A 20,974-nucleotide genomic window follows, 5' to 3' on the forward strand; every position below is an offset into this window, starting at 1 on the left:
GACAGTCTAGATGCCCTAGAGGAGGAGCACGATGTTGCAAAAGCCCGTTCCTCATTTTATCAACAATAAGCTCACATACCAAAGCAGAGAAGTGCGGGCCAAGACTTATAATGTCGGTGAACTCGTTCTACGCTTGCCAGAAAAGAAAAAGGGCAAACTCAAGCCCAAGTGGGAAGGTCCCTTCATTATAGATGAAGTTCTCACTAGAGGTGCGTACCGTCTGCGTGATGCATCGGATAATCGCTTAGAGCAGAACCCGTGGAATGCCGCCAGACTCCAAAGATTCTACTCCTAGAGCCGGAGTCATTGTTCATTTTATTTTTCTCCTCTTTTCAGTTTCTCTCTCTTTAAATTTTTTCTTTAGCTTTATAGCTCTTGTGCGGCTAGACCGCACACTTATGAGGTACACATCCTTAAATGTATACACCCATAATACCTAGGGGCTTCTTTTATAGAAGCTTGTTATTATTATTCGAGCACCAAGCTCACCACATATGTGTCCTTTTATCACATATACCTTTTCTTCGTCATTATATGCACCTTTATGACTTAAGTTTTTGCCAAGCTGGATTTCCTGGCTCCTGTGCTTATGCCCTACGTTCCCATTTGTTCGGTTAGGGCATAAAGGGAGCACCTCTGCGATTGTTACAGCCGGGTCATACGGACTTGTACCCCAGACTGGGTGAAGCCGAAAACTAGCGTTCTTAAGGGAATAATCGGTCGGCGGACTAAAGACGTTTTACCTTTGTTGGACCACGAACCCCCATATATTATATATATTGTGATTTTTTTGAATCACAGTTTAGGCATGCACACTAATGCATGTTCACCCAGGGAAAGGAACCCTTAACAGAACTATTCTCTCTGGAAGATGTTTCTTACAATCAATAAGTAATATAACATAGCTAGCCAAATACAACTTGTCTGTTCAAGCAACTATGACCCCTACGTCTGGTTTCCACGCATGCCTCAGTATTTATCACCGGTCTGGTATTCGGAAACACTCTGCACCTTCGGGACCGGAGGTCGAAGAGAAAATGTCAGCCATGACAATCGTTTTACAATTCGGCTAGGGACAAATTTGTCAATTGAAGTACATATTCACTTGGACTCAAAAGCTTCTTCCTCTATACCATCTAACAGGCTGTCTAGCTTACAATCATGTTGTGAAAACTTGGCGGCTATCTTTACTTGGTCATATACCAAGCTCACTAGAATCTCTTGTCCATCTGACCCCCGAGGTCCGACCTGGGCCATATGATTCGGGTCTAGTCCGGTGTACCGCGTTTTCACCATGGCCCAGGCCTCTCGTGCGCCTTCCCGGCAAGCCGATATCTTCCATAATCTAAGGCGGCGCCGAGCTCCCTTGAATAGCTTCACAAGCTCCTCCATACTTTCTGGAGGGGATGCGGATGGCCATAAAGCCTTGGCAACACTACGCATCGCTTTCCGAGCTTGCTCGTGCACTTGTGACAGCTCTTGCAGCAGATCGCCTTGAGCTCCGGACATTTCCTCTTCGGGTCGGCCAGTCAGCATACCTGCAGACACAAATCTGTTAACTCATTTTTTACCACACTACACGAAGGTAAGTTCAAAATCATACTGAATATGCCACCCCGTAGCTTCCTGTTCTCTTTTACGGCGTCCACTAGCTGGGCTCGCACGTCTTTTAGCTCTTCGCCCAGCAGGGTGTTGGAATCCTACAGCTTGTTCTTGTCATACCTGGTCCGTGTCAACACACGCTCGCTAGCGGCCAATTGTTTTTTGGCCTGATGTTTACCCGCCTGTGCGACCATCACTTCCTCTTTTAGTTGATCTAACGATCCTGCCATGGGAAATACAATAGTGTTAACATTACTGGTGTATATGATTAATATTTTTCTGGATGGAGGAGAACATTACCAGGTGGTGCCTCCTTGGATTTCTCTAGTTCGGCGGTAGCAACAGCTAGCTGGGTCCGACACTTTTCCAGCTCATGAGACAACATGTTGTTCTTCTCCATGAGTGCATGATTATACAATAATCCTTAAATTGGTTGTTTCAACTTCTTCAAGTCTTGGGGCTACTGGTGTATGATTACCAGTTCTGTACAATGCATGCTTACCCGCATATCTTTCAAATGCTGGTCAGTGGCTCTGGCAAGCCCGTCCCAAGCAGCTCGGATGTACGCATCAGCCGAGCTGAAGGCATCAAACGCCTCTTTAGTAAAGCTGGGGTCATGAAGAGTGGCCCTCCATCGCCAATGATTCATGGCGCTCTCTACTTTAGACTTTGTGACAGATACATCATCCGAATCCTCTGAAGGAGGACAAGCCGGCGTCACTCCCGTGTCAGCCCCCGCCCTAGAGGCAGGGTCTGGAACCTGATTGGTGGAGGTGCGACCGACAGGATCCCCGGACATAGTCCGGCAAGCACACTTCCTGATAAAACACGGCAGACAATGTCACAGTTCGATGTGACTGCCAGGGGGCGTATTCAAAGCCATACCTCTTTGATGAAGGCTCGGCCGAGTTGTCATTTGCCTTCCTCTTCGAAGATCTGCCCGATGCAGGCGCCGTTCTCTTATGAGACGCCTCTGGTGTAGCATGGCGCACCGAGCGCCTCCCCTTTGGAGCACGAGACAGTGCGGTGGGTGAGGCATAATGAGGAAGCTCTTTCGGAGGAGATGCCTCCTGACTACTTACTCCCTCCGTCCGTGAATAAGTGTACATCTAGCTTTTATCTTAAGTCAAAGTTTTAAAACTTTGACCACCTTTCTAGAAAAAAGTAAAAGCATTTATGACACCAAATTAGTATCACTAGATTCATTTTGAAATGTAGTTTGAGAATATATCAATTTGATGCCATATATGTTACTACTATTTTCTATAAAGTTGGTCAAAATTTTAAAACTTTGAATTAGAACAGAATCTAGATGTACACTTATTCACGGACGGAGGGAGTACATATGAGGCAGGAAGGAGGCCAGGATAATCAACCATGATGGCCACTTCTGTGCCATCATAGCTCGCCTGGTAGAAGACTCCCTCCTTGAGTTCTACAAATATGTCCGGATCCTCTTCGAATCCGGGATCGAGGTCCCGGTTGTGGTTCTCTGGCTGTGGAGCGGTGCTATGGATCCCCCGATAACCTTCCGCCATTCCTGTCAAAAATGGACGGGTTAATGTCAATTAAACATGACTCAAGGAGAGGATTGAGTAAGGTGGTGGGATTAAAACTTACCCAGTTAGGGGGATTGTACATGGAGAATCCCTCTTGGTGCTTAAGACGAGTAAATTCCTCTTTATCCCTTTTGTACAGATCGGCCAATATTGTGGCCAGGGCGGCAGGGGTGTCCAGGTCCTTTCGTCCGCAGTGTGAGGCATCATCTTCCCCGTTGTAATGCCACATAGGGATCCCTCTGAATTGGAGTGGCTGAACACCTCGCGCTATGGAAGTCGCCATTACCTCGATTATTGATAATACGGACTGGGCGAGTGTCCTTATCTTGCCCATTAATTGTTGAACTTTCGTGCTATCTTCCTCCTCGAGGCTCCGAGGGCGCCAGCTGTGGCGTTTCCTCAATGGAGTGCTGGAAAATTCGGGAAGGCCCATTCGTACTGGGTCGGGGAGAGCGACATCTTCAATATAAAACCACTCCGTGGGCCACTCTTCGGACACCTTCTTCGGCGTGCCGGACAGGTATCCGGTCCCGGCTATATGCCATATCTCGGCACCGCCCACCTCGAATATAGATCCCTTTTGGGAGCGAGGGGTGAGGCAGAAAAGCTTCCTCCATAAGCTCAAAATGGGACATGCAGTCCAGGAATAGCTCACAAAGAGTAACAAAACCCGTAATGTGCAGGATAGAGGCCGACGTAAGATTATGCAGTTGTTGGCCGTAGTACTCCAGGAGACCTCGGAGGAAGGGGTGGATTGGAAATCCGACACCTCTTAATAAAAAAGAGACGAAGCACACTCGTTCCCCCTTGGTTGGATTGGGGAAATTTTCTGCCAAGGTTTCGCCAGTAAAAGGGGTTAATCCTGCTCGAACGGGGACTAGATCCGCGGGGGAAGGAATCCCTGCGTTTGGAGCTTAACCAGATGGTCATACGATACTGAACATCTCTCCCAATCGCCTTTTTTGGAGCCATGAGGGCGGGAGGAGGAACCGGGAGCGCTAGCCATGTTTGAACGGTTTCTCCTAGCGAGCTCTAAGGATTTTCTGCCTGGTGTGGAATGGCATCTGATATCCAATCCCTTTAAATAGATGCCTTTTTACATGGCCGGGGTATTATGTATAAAAAATACTCTGACCTTTTGTATTCGCTCGACACGTGGAAGTGGAAGCAACGGAGGCGCAGAAGCTGAAGGATATGACATTAAATGAAAAATCCAAGTATAACTCTTCGAGTCAGATGCTTTGAAGTATTCGGAGGAGGAACCCAACTTGCAATGCCGAAGACAATCTGCACGTCGGACACATCGTCATTGAAGCCTGGTTCGGGGGCTAATGAGGGAGTCCTGGATTAAGGGGTCGTCGGGAGTCCGGGCTATATGATGTGGGCCGGACTAATGGGCCGTGAAGATACAAGACAGAAGACTTCCTCCCGTGACTAGATGGGACTCTCCTTTACGTGTAAGGCAAGCTTGGCGTTCAGACATGAAGATTCCTTCCTCTGTAAACCAACTCTGTACAACCCTAGGTCCCTCCGGTGTCTATATAAACCGGAGGGTTTAGTCCGTAGAGGCAATCATAATCATACAGGCTAGACATCTAGGGTTTAGCCATTACGATCTCGAGGTAGATCAACTCTTGTAAACCCCATATTCATCCAAGATAATCAAGCAGGAAGTAGGGTATTACCTCCATCAAGAGGGCTCGAACCTGGATAAACATCGTGTCCCTGTCTCATGTTACCTTCGATCCTCGGACGCACAGTTCGGGACCCCCTACCCGAGATCTGTCGGTTTTGACACTGACACCAAGCTCAACTAATTAGCCAGAGTCGTCCAATGCTGAGCCCGACAACACTAGGGGTGGTGCTCAGGGAGGGTCTGACAGACCCACCAGCACCCGAGCCCACGAAGAAGCAGAGGAAGAGACCGGCGACGAGAAAATCCAATAAAGCTGCCAATGTTGGTTCTAGTAGCCAGTCGCCTTCGACCAAGGTTTACAGTGTACCGATGAAACATGCGCCATTATAATCCATGTCGCGGGAAAGCCAATGGTACCGGTGAATGCGCTAGCTGCCATAACAGGGGATCTCAGGAGACTCCATGACCATGTGCTTTCGACAGAGAGAAGCCTCCTCGCCTCGGATGATCCTGGATACCCACTTTATACAGTTCATGTGCCGAGCGGTTGCAAGATGTACATCCACACATGCCCCGTGGACCTCTTCTTCCTGCGATTTAATTACATCTTTCAGATGTTTCTAGTGAGGACACTCGATTTTACGTTCGTCCGCCTGTATGTGCTACATCTGAACTACATCGTCAAGAGAGAGCAAGTCACTGGTGTTGCAGTTGCGGACCCATACTACATGCATGAGGGCTTCTTGTCAATCAACGAAGCCAACCGTCAATATGCGAGTCAATACATCGAAGAATTCTTGGTCAGCAATAAGGAAAAAGAAACGATTCTCCTACCTTATCATCTCGGGTAAGTCATCCACGGATAGCCACTATAACACATACATCCTTTCATGCATTTCAATAATTACTTTGCACGCATGGAGGCTAACTTGATCATGTATTTGCGCAGCAGGGGGTGTCATGCCGTTCTCATTGTTCTTTACCCGCATTACTCCCGCGCTCTATATTTGGACCCGTCGAAGAACATACAGAAGAAAGATTACACACACATAAAGTATATTCAGGACAAAGCTCTCCTGGGCTTGAGTTTGCGGGGTGGCTACATCCAATGAAAAAAAACACGGGGCTGTGTTTCGGCCACAAGACAGACTTTTGTTGCATCCAGCAACCGGCAAGAAGTGACAATGATGGATTCTACGTCATCCATCTAATGATGGAGTACAGCAGGTATGTGCAATCACTTTGCATGAAATCTTCATCCGATACCCATATCCAGAGATGGGCCGAAGCCTTTGGAACCGTGCCGGATAATCGACTTCGAAATGATTTCTATCGGATCCAGCAGGAAATTGCGTCCATCATCATGAAAGATGTCCTCAAAGAGAATAGAATGTTCTACGATGGCCCAATATCACGAGCCGACATCCGAACCCGCATAGCCCTACAGCGTCAGGACATGACGCCTTTCACTAAGCTTGGGTGCACCCTCCCGGATATGGACAGATGGGACGAGTGCACTACTTAAAAACAATGTGTCTGTTTAGTTACTTGTAACTTTCTGTACGGCAAAACTTCGAATGTCTTAGTACGGCGAAACTATTAGATGTAAATGGTACCGTGCTCTAGTTAATTAGTTTCGGTATGATGAATTTTGTTAACTATATTTACTATATATGTTGCTTCTATTTCATAACTGTTTCTCCCCATAGGCCGGCTTATCTTATGCTACATATTATCGTTGAATTCGCTTCATGATATGTGTGTGTGTGCGCGCACACGCGCATCTCTAACAGGTATATAGATCAATGATGGCGAGGAAGTGGTATGCCGTGTATGTAGGGCATGTTCCGGGTGTGTACGATGAGTGGCCAGAGTGTCAGGCCCAAGTGTACCGCTTCTCGGGCGGAAGGCAGAAAGAGTTTGATACCAGAGCGGAAGTCGAAGATAATTACTTGAGATTCATAGCACAACAGGGGATTCAGAACCAGCGCTGCAAAAACTACATAATACCGATTTTGCTCATCGTGATCGCTCTTATCTCGTATGTCATAGTTTAGGTAGATGATGAAACTTGTGTCTGCGGTGACAATGTAAGAGACATGTGATCATTAACTTCTATCGCCATTTCAAGATGATGATGATATCGACATCATTTGTGTTCGATAATGATGATATGATGAGACTATGTTGTACCACTTCGATGATGATGATGAGACATTCTCTTTTCATATAGTTTCAGTGTATGTGTATGTTGTAATTGTATAAAACCTGTAAAATATGAATACAAAAAAAAGAAAAATAAAATACTAGCTGTAGCGAGGGGTTTTATAGTAGTAGCAGCCGCGCTGCCTTACCAGTAGCGTTGGTGGTAGAGGCGCGCTACTAGTATTAGCAGCAGTGATGGTCAGAAGCGCACTACTACTAGATATAGGTAGCAGTGGCGCTGGGTAAGAACCACACTACTGTAGCGCGGTAGCAGTAGCGCAGGCACCAGCGCTAGTGATAGCCAAAAAAATCCACGCTACTAGTAGCCTTTTTCCTAGTAGTGTCATGAAGAAAATTTTGAGCTAAAAATAAAATTTACTAATTAGACATGCATGACCTTGGTATTAAGAATGATGGCTTGCATAATTTTTGGATCGTGTGCTGACACACATATCCATTTAAAAAAAGAACAATATTTATAGGGATTTCTATTTCTGTGCCCCCTCCTTCCTTACCTCTGCTCAGTTTTTCCCAACCCTCTAATTTTTGCTCACTTTTTCCCTCCATCACTCGCCTTGTGCTCACAAAGATCCAAACGGAGCCTTTCCTTATGGTCAAGGCAGTTGATTGTTATCTTCTCAATTGACTGACGCGTGGGGACGAAGATATTAGGACAGGTGGGCAACATATGACAGGTCGGCCGTGGCGGTGACAACTTATGACGAGGGGGACCTAGCTCGTTGACCTATCACTTTCTTTTGCCTAAATCAGCCCGACCCAGGTGAGCCGCCGCATCCCCCATCCAGTCCCACGCCACTGCCGCCTTGCCCACTCGTAGCCCCACCGCCCGATCCGCAGCATCGCCGGCCACTCGGACTGTCTTCCTGAGCTCCGATGGTGCAGCCTCATGGTTCTAATGGGCAACCCTTCCTTCCATATGCCGGATCCATTGGAGATCATTAGCCGACTGGTACATTTGTAATCAAAACCCTAGCAATTAGGATTCAGTTATTAGTCGATTGAATGGGTGATTGAGCGATTAAATTGTCATGCATCGAGTTGCTGCAGTTAGCAATTAGTGTGGATGTCTACTTAGGATTGAATTCCTGCCAGGGGTACTAGTGGCAGGCTGGCGGCTAGTTTTGAAATGAAACCCTAGAAATTAGGTTTTCCTAAATGGAGCCCATTTTAGATTGTTTTGTGGTGAATTTGATCCAAATCCAATTGGTTTTAATTCTTTGATTTTCAATTGGTGTTTGATTGATGGCAAACAACTCGTAGCTAGAAGAGGGCGATGGATTTCTTTTGCGCCACGGATGAGCTTTTGCTGGCCAAGTGCAAGGAGATATGCTGATGGTTTTTTAGCGTGAAATCTCTCGTGATACACGCGCTGGGTGTGGTGTTGGAAGTGATGACGAACGAGCGGATGCGTTTACTTCCTAAAGGCAAGGGGGCAGTCCCAATTGAGATTCTCCTGTGGGCAATGGCAGAGGCAATGGAGTCTCCAGATCGTCGACAGCGAGCCCGCTGGTACGAGTACCGCTCCCGCCTCTCCTTGCCGAATCCAGAGGCGAAAGGGGCGGTGAATTTGCGTATTATCCAGGACGTCGACGAGGTGATGGAGGAGGATGAAGAAGAGGTGAGCTACCAGGGGGTTGCAGATCATCACACAGGGGTCTTCACAAGAGGAGGGCTATTGAGATTCTCCTGTGGGCAATGGCAGAGGCAATGGAGTCTCCAGATCGTCAACAACGAGCCCGCTGGTACGAGTACCGCTCCTGCCTCTCCTCGCCAAATCCAGGGGAGAAAGGGCCGGTGAATTTGCATATTATCCAGGACGTCGACGAGGTGACGGAGGAGGAGGATGAAGAAGAGGTGAGCTAGCAGGGGGCTGCAGATCATCACACAGGGGGCTTCACAAGAGGAGGGCTATTAGGGGGGCTCGAGATCATAGCACAGGATGAGGATCCAGAAGAGTAGGGCTATCATGGGGGTCCGGAGATCATCACTCATCTTGCTCATGCTGAAATGAATCTAGCGATTAATTTGGAAGACGAGGATAAGCAGAAGGTTGATCAGGAGCACTTGGAGGCTGATGCCGGCAATGATCTGGCGATGGTCACCATGGAGGGAAATACTGGCGGCAAGAATGCCTTGATAGTTGTGGAGCAGTACGAGGTCTCGATGAAGTTTGAGCAGAATGTTCAACGCCTACTTGCCGTTTGGCTCGCCATCTCAGGCATCTCCAACCCCTTCTAGCTAGTGTTGAGGATCCTACATGTGATGTCCATTTAACTGCAAACAATATGCCATGTTTAATTAATAGTTGTATGCTATGTTTTGGATTTTCTACATTCAATGGGTTTTGCATGTTCAAACATAGTGCAACACGCAAAATTTGCCAAAAATAGCAACATGCAGAACTTATCAAAAATAGTATCATGGAAAACTTACTTTAAATGGGGTCGAACTTGCAATGTTGACTTTTTTCAAGACTTGTTGTATTGCAAGTTTATGATTTTTCCCACCTTAGTTCACACAAGAGGGCTTCATGCAGAAGGATTATAATTTTTGAGGATTTTTTCATTTTCTTTGATTTTTCTGAAAATGGGGCAAAATTTGAAATGTAGAACCTTGGTATGGAATATTTCAGAATTTCAACTTTGATTGTCCCAAGTGGATGCACCACCAACAGGCTTGATGAAACGGCATGAACGAGTAGAAACAACTCCTTCGATTATAACCCCCCAACTTAGTTTTTATCGACCAACCGGGTTACCAGGAACATATTGGATGAACGTTAGCACAATAAATTAAACTGTCCAGAAAACTCTTTCAGAACAATTGAGCAGAATCTTGACGTATGGGTTTCGAGTGTTATTGTGAGTAGCCGTCTAGCATGGAAGATGGAAATAGAAACATTTGGACCAAAAGCAGGACAACTTCATTCTCATGCAAAGCTCCACAAAACAAGTAAGATTTCACAAAGACAAAGCAAAGCTCCCACGAAACATGTAAGATTTCAGTGTCAATAGAATATGCCACTTTACACCAATCTAGGCATTTCAGGTAACAGAGCAAACACAAAATACTTTCACACTATGCTAGGCATTGCATCGCAGTCCTGACCTAGGCCTTTATTATACTTCCTCATGGAGAAGTAGTTCTTATGCTTCCTTTCCCTCTCCATCTTCAGAGAAAGTTGTGGGACAAATCAATAAAATGTTGGGTCAGTGTGGTTAAACCAACAAAAAAAAGGCACGTCCATCCCACTTGTGTGATGCAAAACCAGTGGTATCTCCAAAAATGGAAAAATAAAATGTGAGAACATAAGAAAAACAATGATCTAAAAAACAGTGGATTGAATGTGGCATACCAACATGAAAATATTATCCCACTATTTCAACCTATGTTAAGGGTACTATAGTTGTCTAGAAACAGTCCATTTACTTGAAGAGTGCTAGAAATGCACAAACAATTTCATAACATTGCATAAGGTGTCAACTTTGAAATACCAGTTACACCGGCAAGCTGACCTGCTACCACATTTAAAATGTTTAAGCAAAAAACACAAATGTTTTAAAAAGTGGCAGAGAAAGCGCTCCAGCTCCACCTAGCAACTAGACCACTGCCTAGCATTTCTAGGCATTTCACAAAAAAAAGAGCCAAGTGTATATATGCTTCATTATACACTGTAAAATTTTAAATTTGACAAGGATGAGTACTTCAATCAGTCAGATATTTACTAGACACAGTTTCCATACATCTCCCACTTATCCTCTTCACTACCCACTGTTCCTGTCCTGCAAAGTAGGCAGTAGCATGCAAGAAGCACTGAATAAGTATTGGGAACACGGACCGGTGCTGTGCAACTGACACACTAAAGCAGCAAAAAGCAGGAAAAAACACCTTTTCGAATGCTTAAGCATCCAGGCACTTAAAAGCAATCGCTTAGATGAAAGACCTTAGGCGCAGCTTTTTAAACACTAAACTACCAAGGTAACTTTAACATAACATCTGCTATCAAGAAACTAACAAGACTAGTGCAGTCACTACTATCATTTGGAACAACAGTCTTCAAAAGATCCCGCTATTTCAACCTATGTTAGGGGTAATAACAGACCTTTTACATGAAAAGTGCTAGAAATGCACAATTTCATAAAAGCGCACAAGGAGTGAACTTTGAATTAACAATTACACCAGCAAGCAGAATTGCTACCACATCCAAAATGTTTAAGCAAAAACCACCAATACTTAACAAACCGTAGAGAGAATCAAGCGCTCCAGCTCCACCTAGCAGGCTAGCACCCACGCGCTGCCTAGTGTTTCTAGGCGTTTTGCAGAGAACATAGCAAAGTGTATATACTCTTCATTATAAACTGTAAATGTTTTAGTTTGAAAAGGATGAATGTTTCGATCAACGATATATTTACTAAATATAGAGTTTCCATACATGGCACTTCTCCTCCTCCTCTATCACTACCCACTGTTCCTGTTGTCATGCAGGAGACAGTAGCATACAAGAATCACTGAATAAGTATTGGAAACATGAATCGGTGACACACTAAAGCAGCAAAAAGTAGGGGGAAAACCCTTTCGGATTAAGCACTTAAAATCCATGGCCCCACAGCCCTTGGGCGCAGACAAGACTCTTCAAAAGAAGACCTGCCCCTCCAGTCACCTAGTTTAACCTAGATAATCAAAAATATCTATCTTATGATGGGTTCCCAAATAAAACAGTCACCTAGTATAAGATACTGACATAGACCGCAGTGAGTAGCATTGGTGATGGTATATCAACATGGGAGCATGACAACACCTGGAGGTGATGCGCACGGATCTTGCCGGGAGTTGAGACATAGGATGAGTGGTTCGCGGTTGCTGTACGCCTCCCGCAGCGCCGCCTTTTTCTTCTTCACCATCTCTGCGAGAAAAGGTTGGCTGAACAACCCAGATAGATTAAATTTTGCTCGGTTAGTTAGAATCAATTAAATTCCCCAAGATAGACATACACGCAAGCGAGCGAACAAGAGAGAGGGCGCGCACACATCTCGGAGGGGACACCGTTGGTGACCTTGGCTGCCCTAAGTTCCTTCAGCTTCGCCTTTAGCTCCTTAAGCTGCGCCCTAAGTTCCGCCCGCTTGACCGGGTCTGCCGCACAACAACGGAGGCGTCAGATCCACAAGAAACTAGTAAGGACGGACGCAATGATGCTTACCCATGGCGTCAGGGGCAAAGCGGAGGCGGCGGCGGAGCGGGGTGGAGGCTGTGCACGAAGGCAACTGATCGACTGCCGGCGGCGGGGGAGGCTTATATAAGTAAGATAGAAGGGAATACAAAACCATAGATTGAGGCGCAGTGTGGGCTGAATTGGTTGGTCACCTAGGGTAGAGTTTTCCCCTCACGTTAGGGTTTCCTTCTCCCGGTGGCGATCCTGCGCCGCCGTCGAGCGTTCTCCTTCCCTCCTCCGATTCTTCCTGCAGGACGGATCCGGGTCGACCTCGGGGGGATCCCAGCATCCCCTCCCGACCTGGGTTTCATCCCCCTGCTAGGACCGGAGAGTTAGGGTTAATTTACAAGGCCCGATCGTTTTCTTTCTCGGGCTAGGGTTCAAGTTTGGTGCGGCGATGGGATCAAGGACCAACGAGGCGTCGGGTTCCTGCTCCGCGTCAGAGGTGGAGAAGATGATGGCTGAGCTAGGGCTTCGCGACGAAGACCTAGATGACGTCGTTTTTGATGAGAAAGCTGCACCACCGGAGGCAGCGAGGTGGATGGCGGTGGCTAGAGTTCACATAGATAAGTCGTACAGTCAATATTGGTTCTTCAAAAACATGCGGGCTGCGTGGGATCTAGCACGCGATGTCAAATTCCGCCCGCTTGAGGATAATCTGTATACTCTGCAGTTCTTTTGCTTGGGTGACTGGGAACGAGTGATGCAAGAAGGACCATGGAATTTCAGGGGTAACGCCGTCATCATCACACCATATGACGGCATCACCAAGCCAACTGAAGTGAAGCTAGACACCCTTGATATATGGATACAGATCCACGATGTACCTGACTTATATGCACATCTGGTTGGGCCTTTAGCTGCAAAAAAGTCGGGGAAGTTTTGTTCACTGAGACAATGACTCAAGACTTTGCTGGAAACTTCTATTGTGTATGGGTCAAGATCAACGTTAATAATCCCCTGAAGAATGCGGTCTCTATGATTCGTGATGGCAAGCGTCAGATATACCATGTGAAATACGAACGCTTGCCGGATTGGTGTGCTATGTGTGGCCATCTTGGGCATGTCTACAAGGAGCACGGCAGTGGTATTCACCCCCCATCGGCGCTGTACTTTAAGAATCTCAGAGCTGAATGGAACATGCGTGTTGGTGCAGGCCCGGGGGTAGGGCGAGGAAGAGGACGCAGCGGCGGCCGCCGTGGTGGACGTGCTAGGGGGGGAAGAGCCGAAGATGGAAAACCCAACGATGCAGACTCTGAGCTGCCGCTAAATGCCGATGAGGATGCAATAATGAAGGAAGTGGAGGAGAGCAGGAAACGCACTTCTCATCCATCAGGAGATCCTGGATTAACTAGCTCTTCGGCCTCCCTTCCCAGTCTGGTTTCTTCAGAAAGTATGGTGAATCCATTGGCGATTGTTCCGGCGGGAGCTGCGATGGTGAGTCCTCCTCCAAAGAGAGACCCAAAGAGGACTAGGCTGGAAGATGATGGATCATATGGACAAAGCGTAGCAGTGAAGACGTTGGCGGGCTCCTTCGAGGAGCGCCGCCGGGCCCAATGAATGCATTATGTTGGAACTGTCGTGGTTTGGGCAAAGCCGCGACGGTTCGAGAAATTTGTGATTTCGCGAATAAGTTTGCCCCTACCCTAATGTGTATTGTAGAAACTCAGATTGATGGAACTAGGGTAGAAGCATTAGCTGGCTCGTTTGGATATGATAATGGATATGCTATTGATAGTCAAGGTAGACGTGGCGACATCGGTGTTTTTTGGAACAATGAAATAAAGCTTGAGATTTTAGGTTACTCAGTGTATCATATTGATTGCTCTGTGACAGAACCAGGCATGGATCCGTGGAGATTAACTATAGTGTATGGAGAAGCTCAAACACACCTCAGATCACAAACATGGGACACTCTCAAGAATCTGAGCAATTCCAATAATCTCCCTTGGATTTGTCTAGGAGATTTCAATGAGGTTTTGAGGCCCGATGAGCACGTCGGGATTGGACAGAGAAGCAACGCACAAATTCAAGCGTTTCGAGATACCGTGGACGTCTGCAGTTTAATGGATATTGGTTTCTCTGGACGGCCTTGGACTTTCGAGAAGTGAGGGGAGGGACGTACACTCGCGTATGCCTAGATCGGGCCCTAGCCACGACAGAGTGGCGTACTCTGTTTCCTATGGCTGACCTGTCACACTTAACAACAGCCACCTCTGACCATTGTCCAATTTTATTGAACTTAAACAGAGAGGAGAGGGTGGCTCGGCCACCCCGAACTTTTCGATATGAGGTTATGTGGGAGGGCCACTCGGACTAGGGAGAGACGATCGATACAGCACGGTTACAGAAGGGTGTGAGCACAACGGTGGAACAACTCAAGGATAAGTTGCATGCGATATCAAATGACTTAGGGCGCTGGGACAGAAACACCTTTAGTTGTGTCCGTAAGGAGATCAAGGACCTGAAGAAGGAACTTGAGAAACTTCAGTCAGACCCCAATCGTACGGCACCAACCCATGTTGAGCTCAAGATAAATGAGAAACTGGTGGAACTCTATCACCGTGAGGAATTGATGTGGAGGCAAAGGTCCAGAATTTAGTGGCTAACGTCGGGCGACAAGAACACAAACTTTTTTCATTTGAGAGCAAGTATAAGGAGGAAGAAGAACATGATAAAAGCTTTGCAAAACTCTCTTGGTGTGATTTCTGTTGATCCCCACGAACTAAAGGTCATGGTCCAAAACTTCTATGCATCTCTGTACACGGCTGAAGGTACTCACAATATGAATGTGGTGCTAGACACCGTGCCGGTCAAGGTGACAAGGGAGATGAATGAGCTCCTGTGCGCCCCCCTACACCAAGGATGAAGTAAAATCAGCCTTATTCCAAATGTTCCCGACAAAAGCTCATGGTCTAGACGGATTTTCGGCTCATTTTTATCAGCATCACTGGGATCTTTGTGGTGATGAGGTTACAGAGGCGGTGTTGAAAATTGTAAGGGGAGAGAAAAGCCCGCATCAACGACACAGTCCTAGTGCTAATTCCAAAGGTATCCAACCCGTCCCTTCTGTCACAATTCAGACCCATAAGCTTATGTAATGTTTTATACAAGATTGCATCCAAGGTCATTGCCAACAGGCTCAAGCAGGTATTACCGGATATTATTTCTGAAGAGCAGTCGACCTTTGTACCGGGGAGGCTCATCACAGATAACATAATTAGTGCATATGAATGCCTTCACTTTATGAAAAGGAACAAATCCAAGGTACATAGCCACTGTGCTTTGAAGCTTGATATGATGAAGGCATATGACAGATTGGAGTGGGACTACCTACAAGCAATGATGTTGAAACTGGGTTTCGATTCAGCTTGGGTGAATATTGTGATGAGCATGGTACACATTGTCTCTTTCTCAGTCCTCTTCAATGGCGAGAGACTTGATCAGTTTAGCCCGGGAAGGGGCATTCGGCAGGGAGATCCGATCTCCCCATACCTTTTCTTAATTGCAGCAGAGGGCCGCACGTGCCTCCTCAAAAACAGTTCTTCGTCATCCCAGCTTGAGGGGATCAAGGTGGCTCCAACGGCTCCTGTCGTCAGTCACCTCCTCTTTGCCGATGACAGCCTGCTGCTTTTTAAGTCAAGTACTAATGGGGCTGTTTTGGTGTCAAACCTACTGAATTACTATTGTATGGCTTCGGGTCAGCGCATTAATCATGAGAAGTCCTCAATCTTTTTCAGCCGTGGCTGCCCTCAGGTGGTAAGAGACAGTATCAAGAACACTTTAAATGTCCACAATGAGTCTTTGAGCGATCGGTACTTGGGAATGCCCACCGATGTTGGACACTCGAAGAATGGCACGTTCAAATACCTGAGAGACCGTGTTTGGGAGAAGGTGAAAGGATGGATGGAGAAAATGCTTTCTTATGTTGGCAAAGAAATCTTAATAAAATCAGTGGCGCAGGCTATTCCCGTATATTCCATGTCTTGCTTCCGCCTACCTCGGGGCCTTTGTGAGAGTGTGTCAACACTGATTCGGCAGTTCTGGTGGGGCAGCAAACAAGGGAAGCGGAAGCCCAGTTGGGTGGCCTGGGACGTCATGACTAGACCGAAGCATATGGGGGGACTTGGCTTTCGGGATTTGGAGATCTTCAACCTAGCCCTTCTAGCCAGACAAGCATGGTGATTGATACATCACCCTACATCTCTAAGTGCACGAATGATCAAAGCAATTTACTATCCGGACACTTCTCTTTTTGAGGCAACTTTAGGATCTCACCCCTCGTAGATTTGGCGAGCAATTATGGATGGACGTGACGTAATGGTACAAGGCCTCATCCGTCGAATTGGCAATGGTGAATCAACAGAGATCTGGAGCTCGAACTGGATCCCGAGGCCGAATTTGAAACGGCCTCTAACATCTCTGCTACAACATCCTCCTACCAAAGTCTCCGAGTTGATCATCCCGGCCACTTCATCATGGAACGAACAACTTCTTCGGTCGACTTTCATCCCGATAGATGCATAGGCAATCTTGCAAATACCCTTGTGCACACGTCAGACCAAGGACTTTTGGGCGTGGAGTGAGGAAAGAACTGGACACTTCACTGTCAGGTCGGCGTACAGAATGATCCAGCGAGTTAAGTTTAGCCAGGAAGCTTGGTTGTACGAGCAAGGGGGATCCTCACACAGCGACACAGACAACAAATTTTGGTCATAGCTACGGGGGTGCAAGTTCCTTCGAAACTGAAGAACTTTCTATGGAGGCTGGCACATCATACGATACCAACGACAGGACTTTTGAATCGCCGCAACATGTCTACTAGCAGCTCATGCATCCTATGTGGAGCGGAGGATACTTGTCGCCATGCTCTTCTAAACTGCACTGTATCAAGGAGTACGTGGGCGCTTTCATCAGAAGCAATCTTGGACAGGATAAGTATAAACATCAATGACAACGCCAAAGACTGGTTATTCTCCATGCAAGAAGTTCTCCCTCAACCAGAGTTCATAAAATTTGTGGTTACACTCTGGGCTATTTGGGGTGCACGACCTAAGGGAATTCACGAGCAGATATACAAAAGCCCATTCGCAACACACTCTTTTGTGCAGTCATATCTGAGAGAGTTGGAGGCTATTAAACAGCCATCAGCATCAGTTCCCAGGCCTGGTCCACGGCCGACACACTGGATACCTCCACCGGAGGGAGCAGCTAAAATTAACGTGGACGCCGCTGTTGGAAGAGGAGGAAGATATGGAGCTGTGGGAGCAATATGCAGAGACCGCTCAGGTGCTTTGCTGGGAGCTTCGGCAATGGTGTTCATGAGAATCTCAGACCCAGCTACTCTTGAATGCTTGGCAATCAGGGAGTCTCTTTCCCTGGCAGATGATTTGTACGAATGGAAGATTCAAGTTGCTTCAGATTGCAAGGTGGTCGTGGAAGATGTCAGAGAAAGAAACACGACTATTTATGGAGCACTCATACATGCAATATTAGAACATAAGGCTACTTTTCAAGCTTGTAATTTTAGTCATGAATTTAGGAGCTCAAATGTCGAGGCTCACAAACTCTCGAAGCATGCTTTATCTTTTCAGCTGGCCGACATGTGTGGTTAGGCCAGCCGGATGGACTTTCCTTCGTCCGTGTAAACGTTGTGGCAAGTTAATAAAAGCTTCCGAGTTTGTCTCAAAAAAAATAACCAAGAAAAAGTATTTCTATTTTCCATGTCCAATAGCAGATCCTCGAATTTCTACAATAAATTAGATAGGTAGCTAAGGTAATTTAGTTCCCTATACACGAGTCTGTTGTCATTCTACTGGAATGATGAATACCTTGAGCAGGTAGAACTAGAAAGAATAACATGTGTTTAGAATAACAGGAAAACTACAAACAAAAATAGTGAAAATTAGCTCGTTGGAGCCTTTCCGAAATTATTGTAGACCCAACGAATTGGTAGTTCCCAACCGCGGGTGGAGTGAAATCCAACAAAAATCAGTAACTAAACAAATAACCAGTAACTGAATAAAATCTATATCTATACCTACTAATAAAAGAAATAGGTATTCTTGGTCCGTCGTTGTTTTTGCAGAAAAACCCTTCACCTTTTTAAGAGCCAACCCGCAATCCAGATAAAAGCTCGTCCCAGAATTTCTGCTCCCTACATGGGCCGGCCAGTCCCTAGCGTGGGACAAGGTGCGCCTGGTTCGCTTCTTTCGATAAGAAGGAAAAATATATATGTGAAGAGGACTCGAACTTGAGAGCTTCCCTACCAACCACAACAGAACAACCAACTCACCTATCATTTGTTCCGTGTGCAAAACCTGGTCGTTACCTAATTACCAGTTGCCTAGAAAATGGAAACTACCAAAAAAAGAATGCACGTGTCAATTAAAAAAATCCCGCTAAATGTGGACATGACGATGCCAATAAAAGTAAAAGACCCAAGATAAGGAAGGACGTGCAGAAATTGACTCCAATTATATGGATTATGGGCTTTATTGGAAAATTAAGTGGGATTTCGAGAAACCCAATAAAGGGCCACATGCACGCCGTATTTCTTTCCATGAAATGGAATTTTCATGACATAATTGGCCGCATTTCTTTCCATCAAATGGATTTTCATGACATAACTGGCCGCATTTCTTTCCACTAAATGGAATTTTCTTCACGTAATTGGCTCCCTAATAAATGTTATTATGCTGAAATTTGTTAGATAGCCCAACAATTAAGTCGCTTTAAATGGGGAGAAGACCTTGCACCCCATAAGAAAAAATAAAATTAAAAGGCAGCACAACATCTCCACATGTTTTTTGGAACAAACAAAATTTTCCTCAAAAAGTACAAACATACAATAAAATATAATATTATTTAGATGCATATATGGGAGTACAAGATGCGTAACATGCGTTAGATGATAGATAGGGTTAATTCGGACTATATAGAAATCAGTGTTGGGATATCGAAGTTATGTAATCGAATTTTCTTCCCGGTAACAAAATGGAAAATTGAAATTTATTGTGCTAAATTTTCATAGTCTAATTTTTAAAATATCTTTAGGACATATTAGTACATGGTTTGTTCGTTATTTAATTTTACATGTTGTGTTTTCTAGACGCAAAGATATTTTTTATTCCCGTTGCAACGCACGGGCATATTTTCTAGTACAAAGTTAAAAAGAACTACCGGTGATCTTAAATACAACTCTAGCTACCATATTGTTGGACTAATCTAACAATTGATCCAAGCATGAACTTGAACGCTTGAAATTTAGGACAGTATAACCGGACCTAAAGCGAGCCCTCTCAATGATTTGCATTTCCGATCATCCGTTTTCACGATCTAGGTGTTTCTGCTCTGGAGGCCGAAACGCAGGCCTGTGGTAAACTGGGCCGTCGGCCAGCCCATTACAGTTCGAGTCCATCGTGATGGTAGGCCCACAGAGGAGGAGCGGACTATTGGATCTCGTCTATGATGGATATTGATGTGGAGGCGCCGGACGACTGCACATCAGCTTCCGAATAGTATCTGGGCAGTGCATATAGTATGTGGGCCCAGACTATCCGCCTCTTCACATACAGTCCTCTCCAGATTCCTCTCGTTTGTTTAGCATGTTCACAATGGCAGACAACGGCGTCGCGGCGAGCGCACAAAGGCGCAGGAGGAGATCCGACCACCTGAGGAAGTGCCTTATTAGTAACGAAACAACTGAACTAGCCTAGTGGCCGAGTGACACTACCCGATAGCTGTTCCGCCCGGGTTCGATTCCACATGTGCAGAGAAAATATCTCCAAATTTTTTGCCTCTTCCTTTATTGACATGCGGGTCCCAATTGTCATCTACGCACACCACGTCCAACACCTGCCAGAACTTCGTCCCTCGTTTTCTCTGTTTTTTGCACACTCGACATTGTGTGGGCATTTTAAAAATAGCATATCTTTTTGACTGTGCATGATATGAAGATGTACTATGCATGAATGTTGATTAGCATGATGTTAACTGGCTGGTAGTTCCAGTTTCGACCATGAATAAAAATTCCAACATGATGTTAACACGGTTTGAAAAAGCCGTGTTAATATAAATGTTCTGCCTCTGAAAGTTGCAGTTTCTTATCTAAAACTGAACTTGGAGTTTCTTATCTGAAACTGAAACTTGCAGTTTCTTCTGTGAGAATCACATTGTCTGCACTTTTATACTCCTATGAAACTACATTTTTAAGTGCTGAAATAGATCTCTAGAATTCATAAAATACTTCATATGCTCAATACTGCAAATCTGAAATTCAAAATACATTCATATATGAAAGTACTCTCAAAATACACAACACAAAACACAATTCACAACCTGCAAATACTAACAACCCTAAGCTCCTCCTGACAATTCACAACCTGCCCGACTATTGGGCAGGGTGGGTAGTCCCTCCTATTCCTCGGCGGCAGATAGCCGCCCGTGAGACGATGTGAACGGCGAGGGAGAGGATGGTGGGGAAGCGTCGTCGGGCCAACTATTTTTCTCCTCTTGCAGTTGGGTTCAGTCGACGAAGACTCCACCGGCTCGCTCTGGCACGACACCCTCACAAACGGCACCCTGTAGATACTCGATCCTTCAATCTCTGGTCGATGCTCCATCTGGGATCGATACTCCCACCACCGCTCCCTCACGATCGGATTTGGTGAATCTGTTTGCTCCATGGTCCAGAGGAGTAGCTCTATGTACTCCCGCGCGACTCCCTCCGGGAGTATCGTC

At 45.9% G+C, this 20,974-nt stretch overlaps 1 protein-coding gene across 1 annotated transcript; it reads right to left on the reverse strand.

Annotated features, from left to right (window-relative positions):
- Nucleotides 1-11,798: 11,798 nt before the first annotated feature.
- LOC147967950 (uncharacterized) lies at nucleotides 11,799-12,224 on the reverse strand. Its single transcript, XM_087523328.1, has 3 exons — nucleotides 12,221-12,224; nucleotides 12,051-12,153; nucleotides 11,799-11,943 (listed from the first exon to the last, which is right to left on the reverse strand). The coding sequence occupies exons 1-3, from the start codon at nucleotides 12,222-12,224 to the stop codon at nucleotides 11,799-11,801; spliced, it is 252 nt and encodes an 83-aa protein (XP_087379454.1).
- Between the last annotated feature and the right edge of the window lie 8,750 nt (nucleotides 12,225-20,974).

The sequence above is a fragment of the Triticum urartu genome, chromosome 5A (assembly GCF_056163025.1).
Source record: "Triticum urartu cultivar PI428250 chromosome 5A, HENAU_Tu73, whole genome shotgun sequence".
Classification (NCBI taxonomy): domain Eukaryota; kingdom Viridiplantae; phylum Streptophyta; class Magnoliopsida; order Poales; family Poaceae; genus Triticum; species Triticum urartu.

What these genes read in the sequence shown, in the direction of transcription:
- LOC147967950 (XM_087523328.1), bottom strand. An exon ending in AACGGTGTCCCCTCCGAGAT is followed by an intron (nt 11,944 to 12,050) that starts GTGTGCGCGCCC and finishes TGGGTTGTTCAG; the next exon opens with CCAACCTTTTCTCGCAGAGA.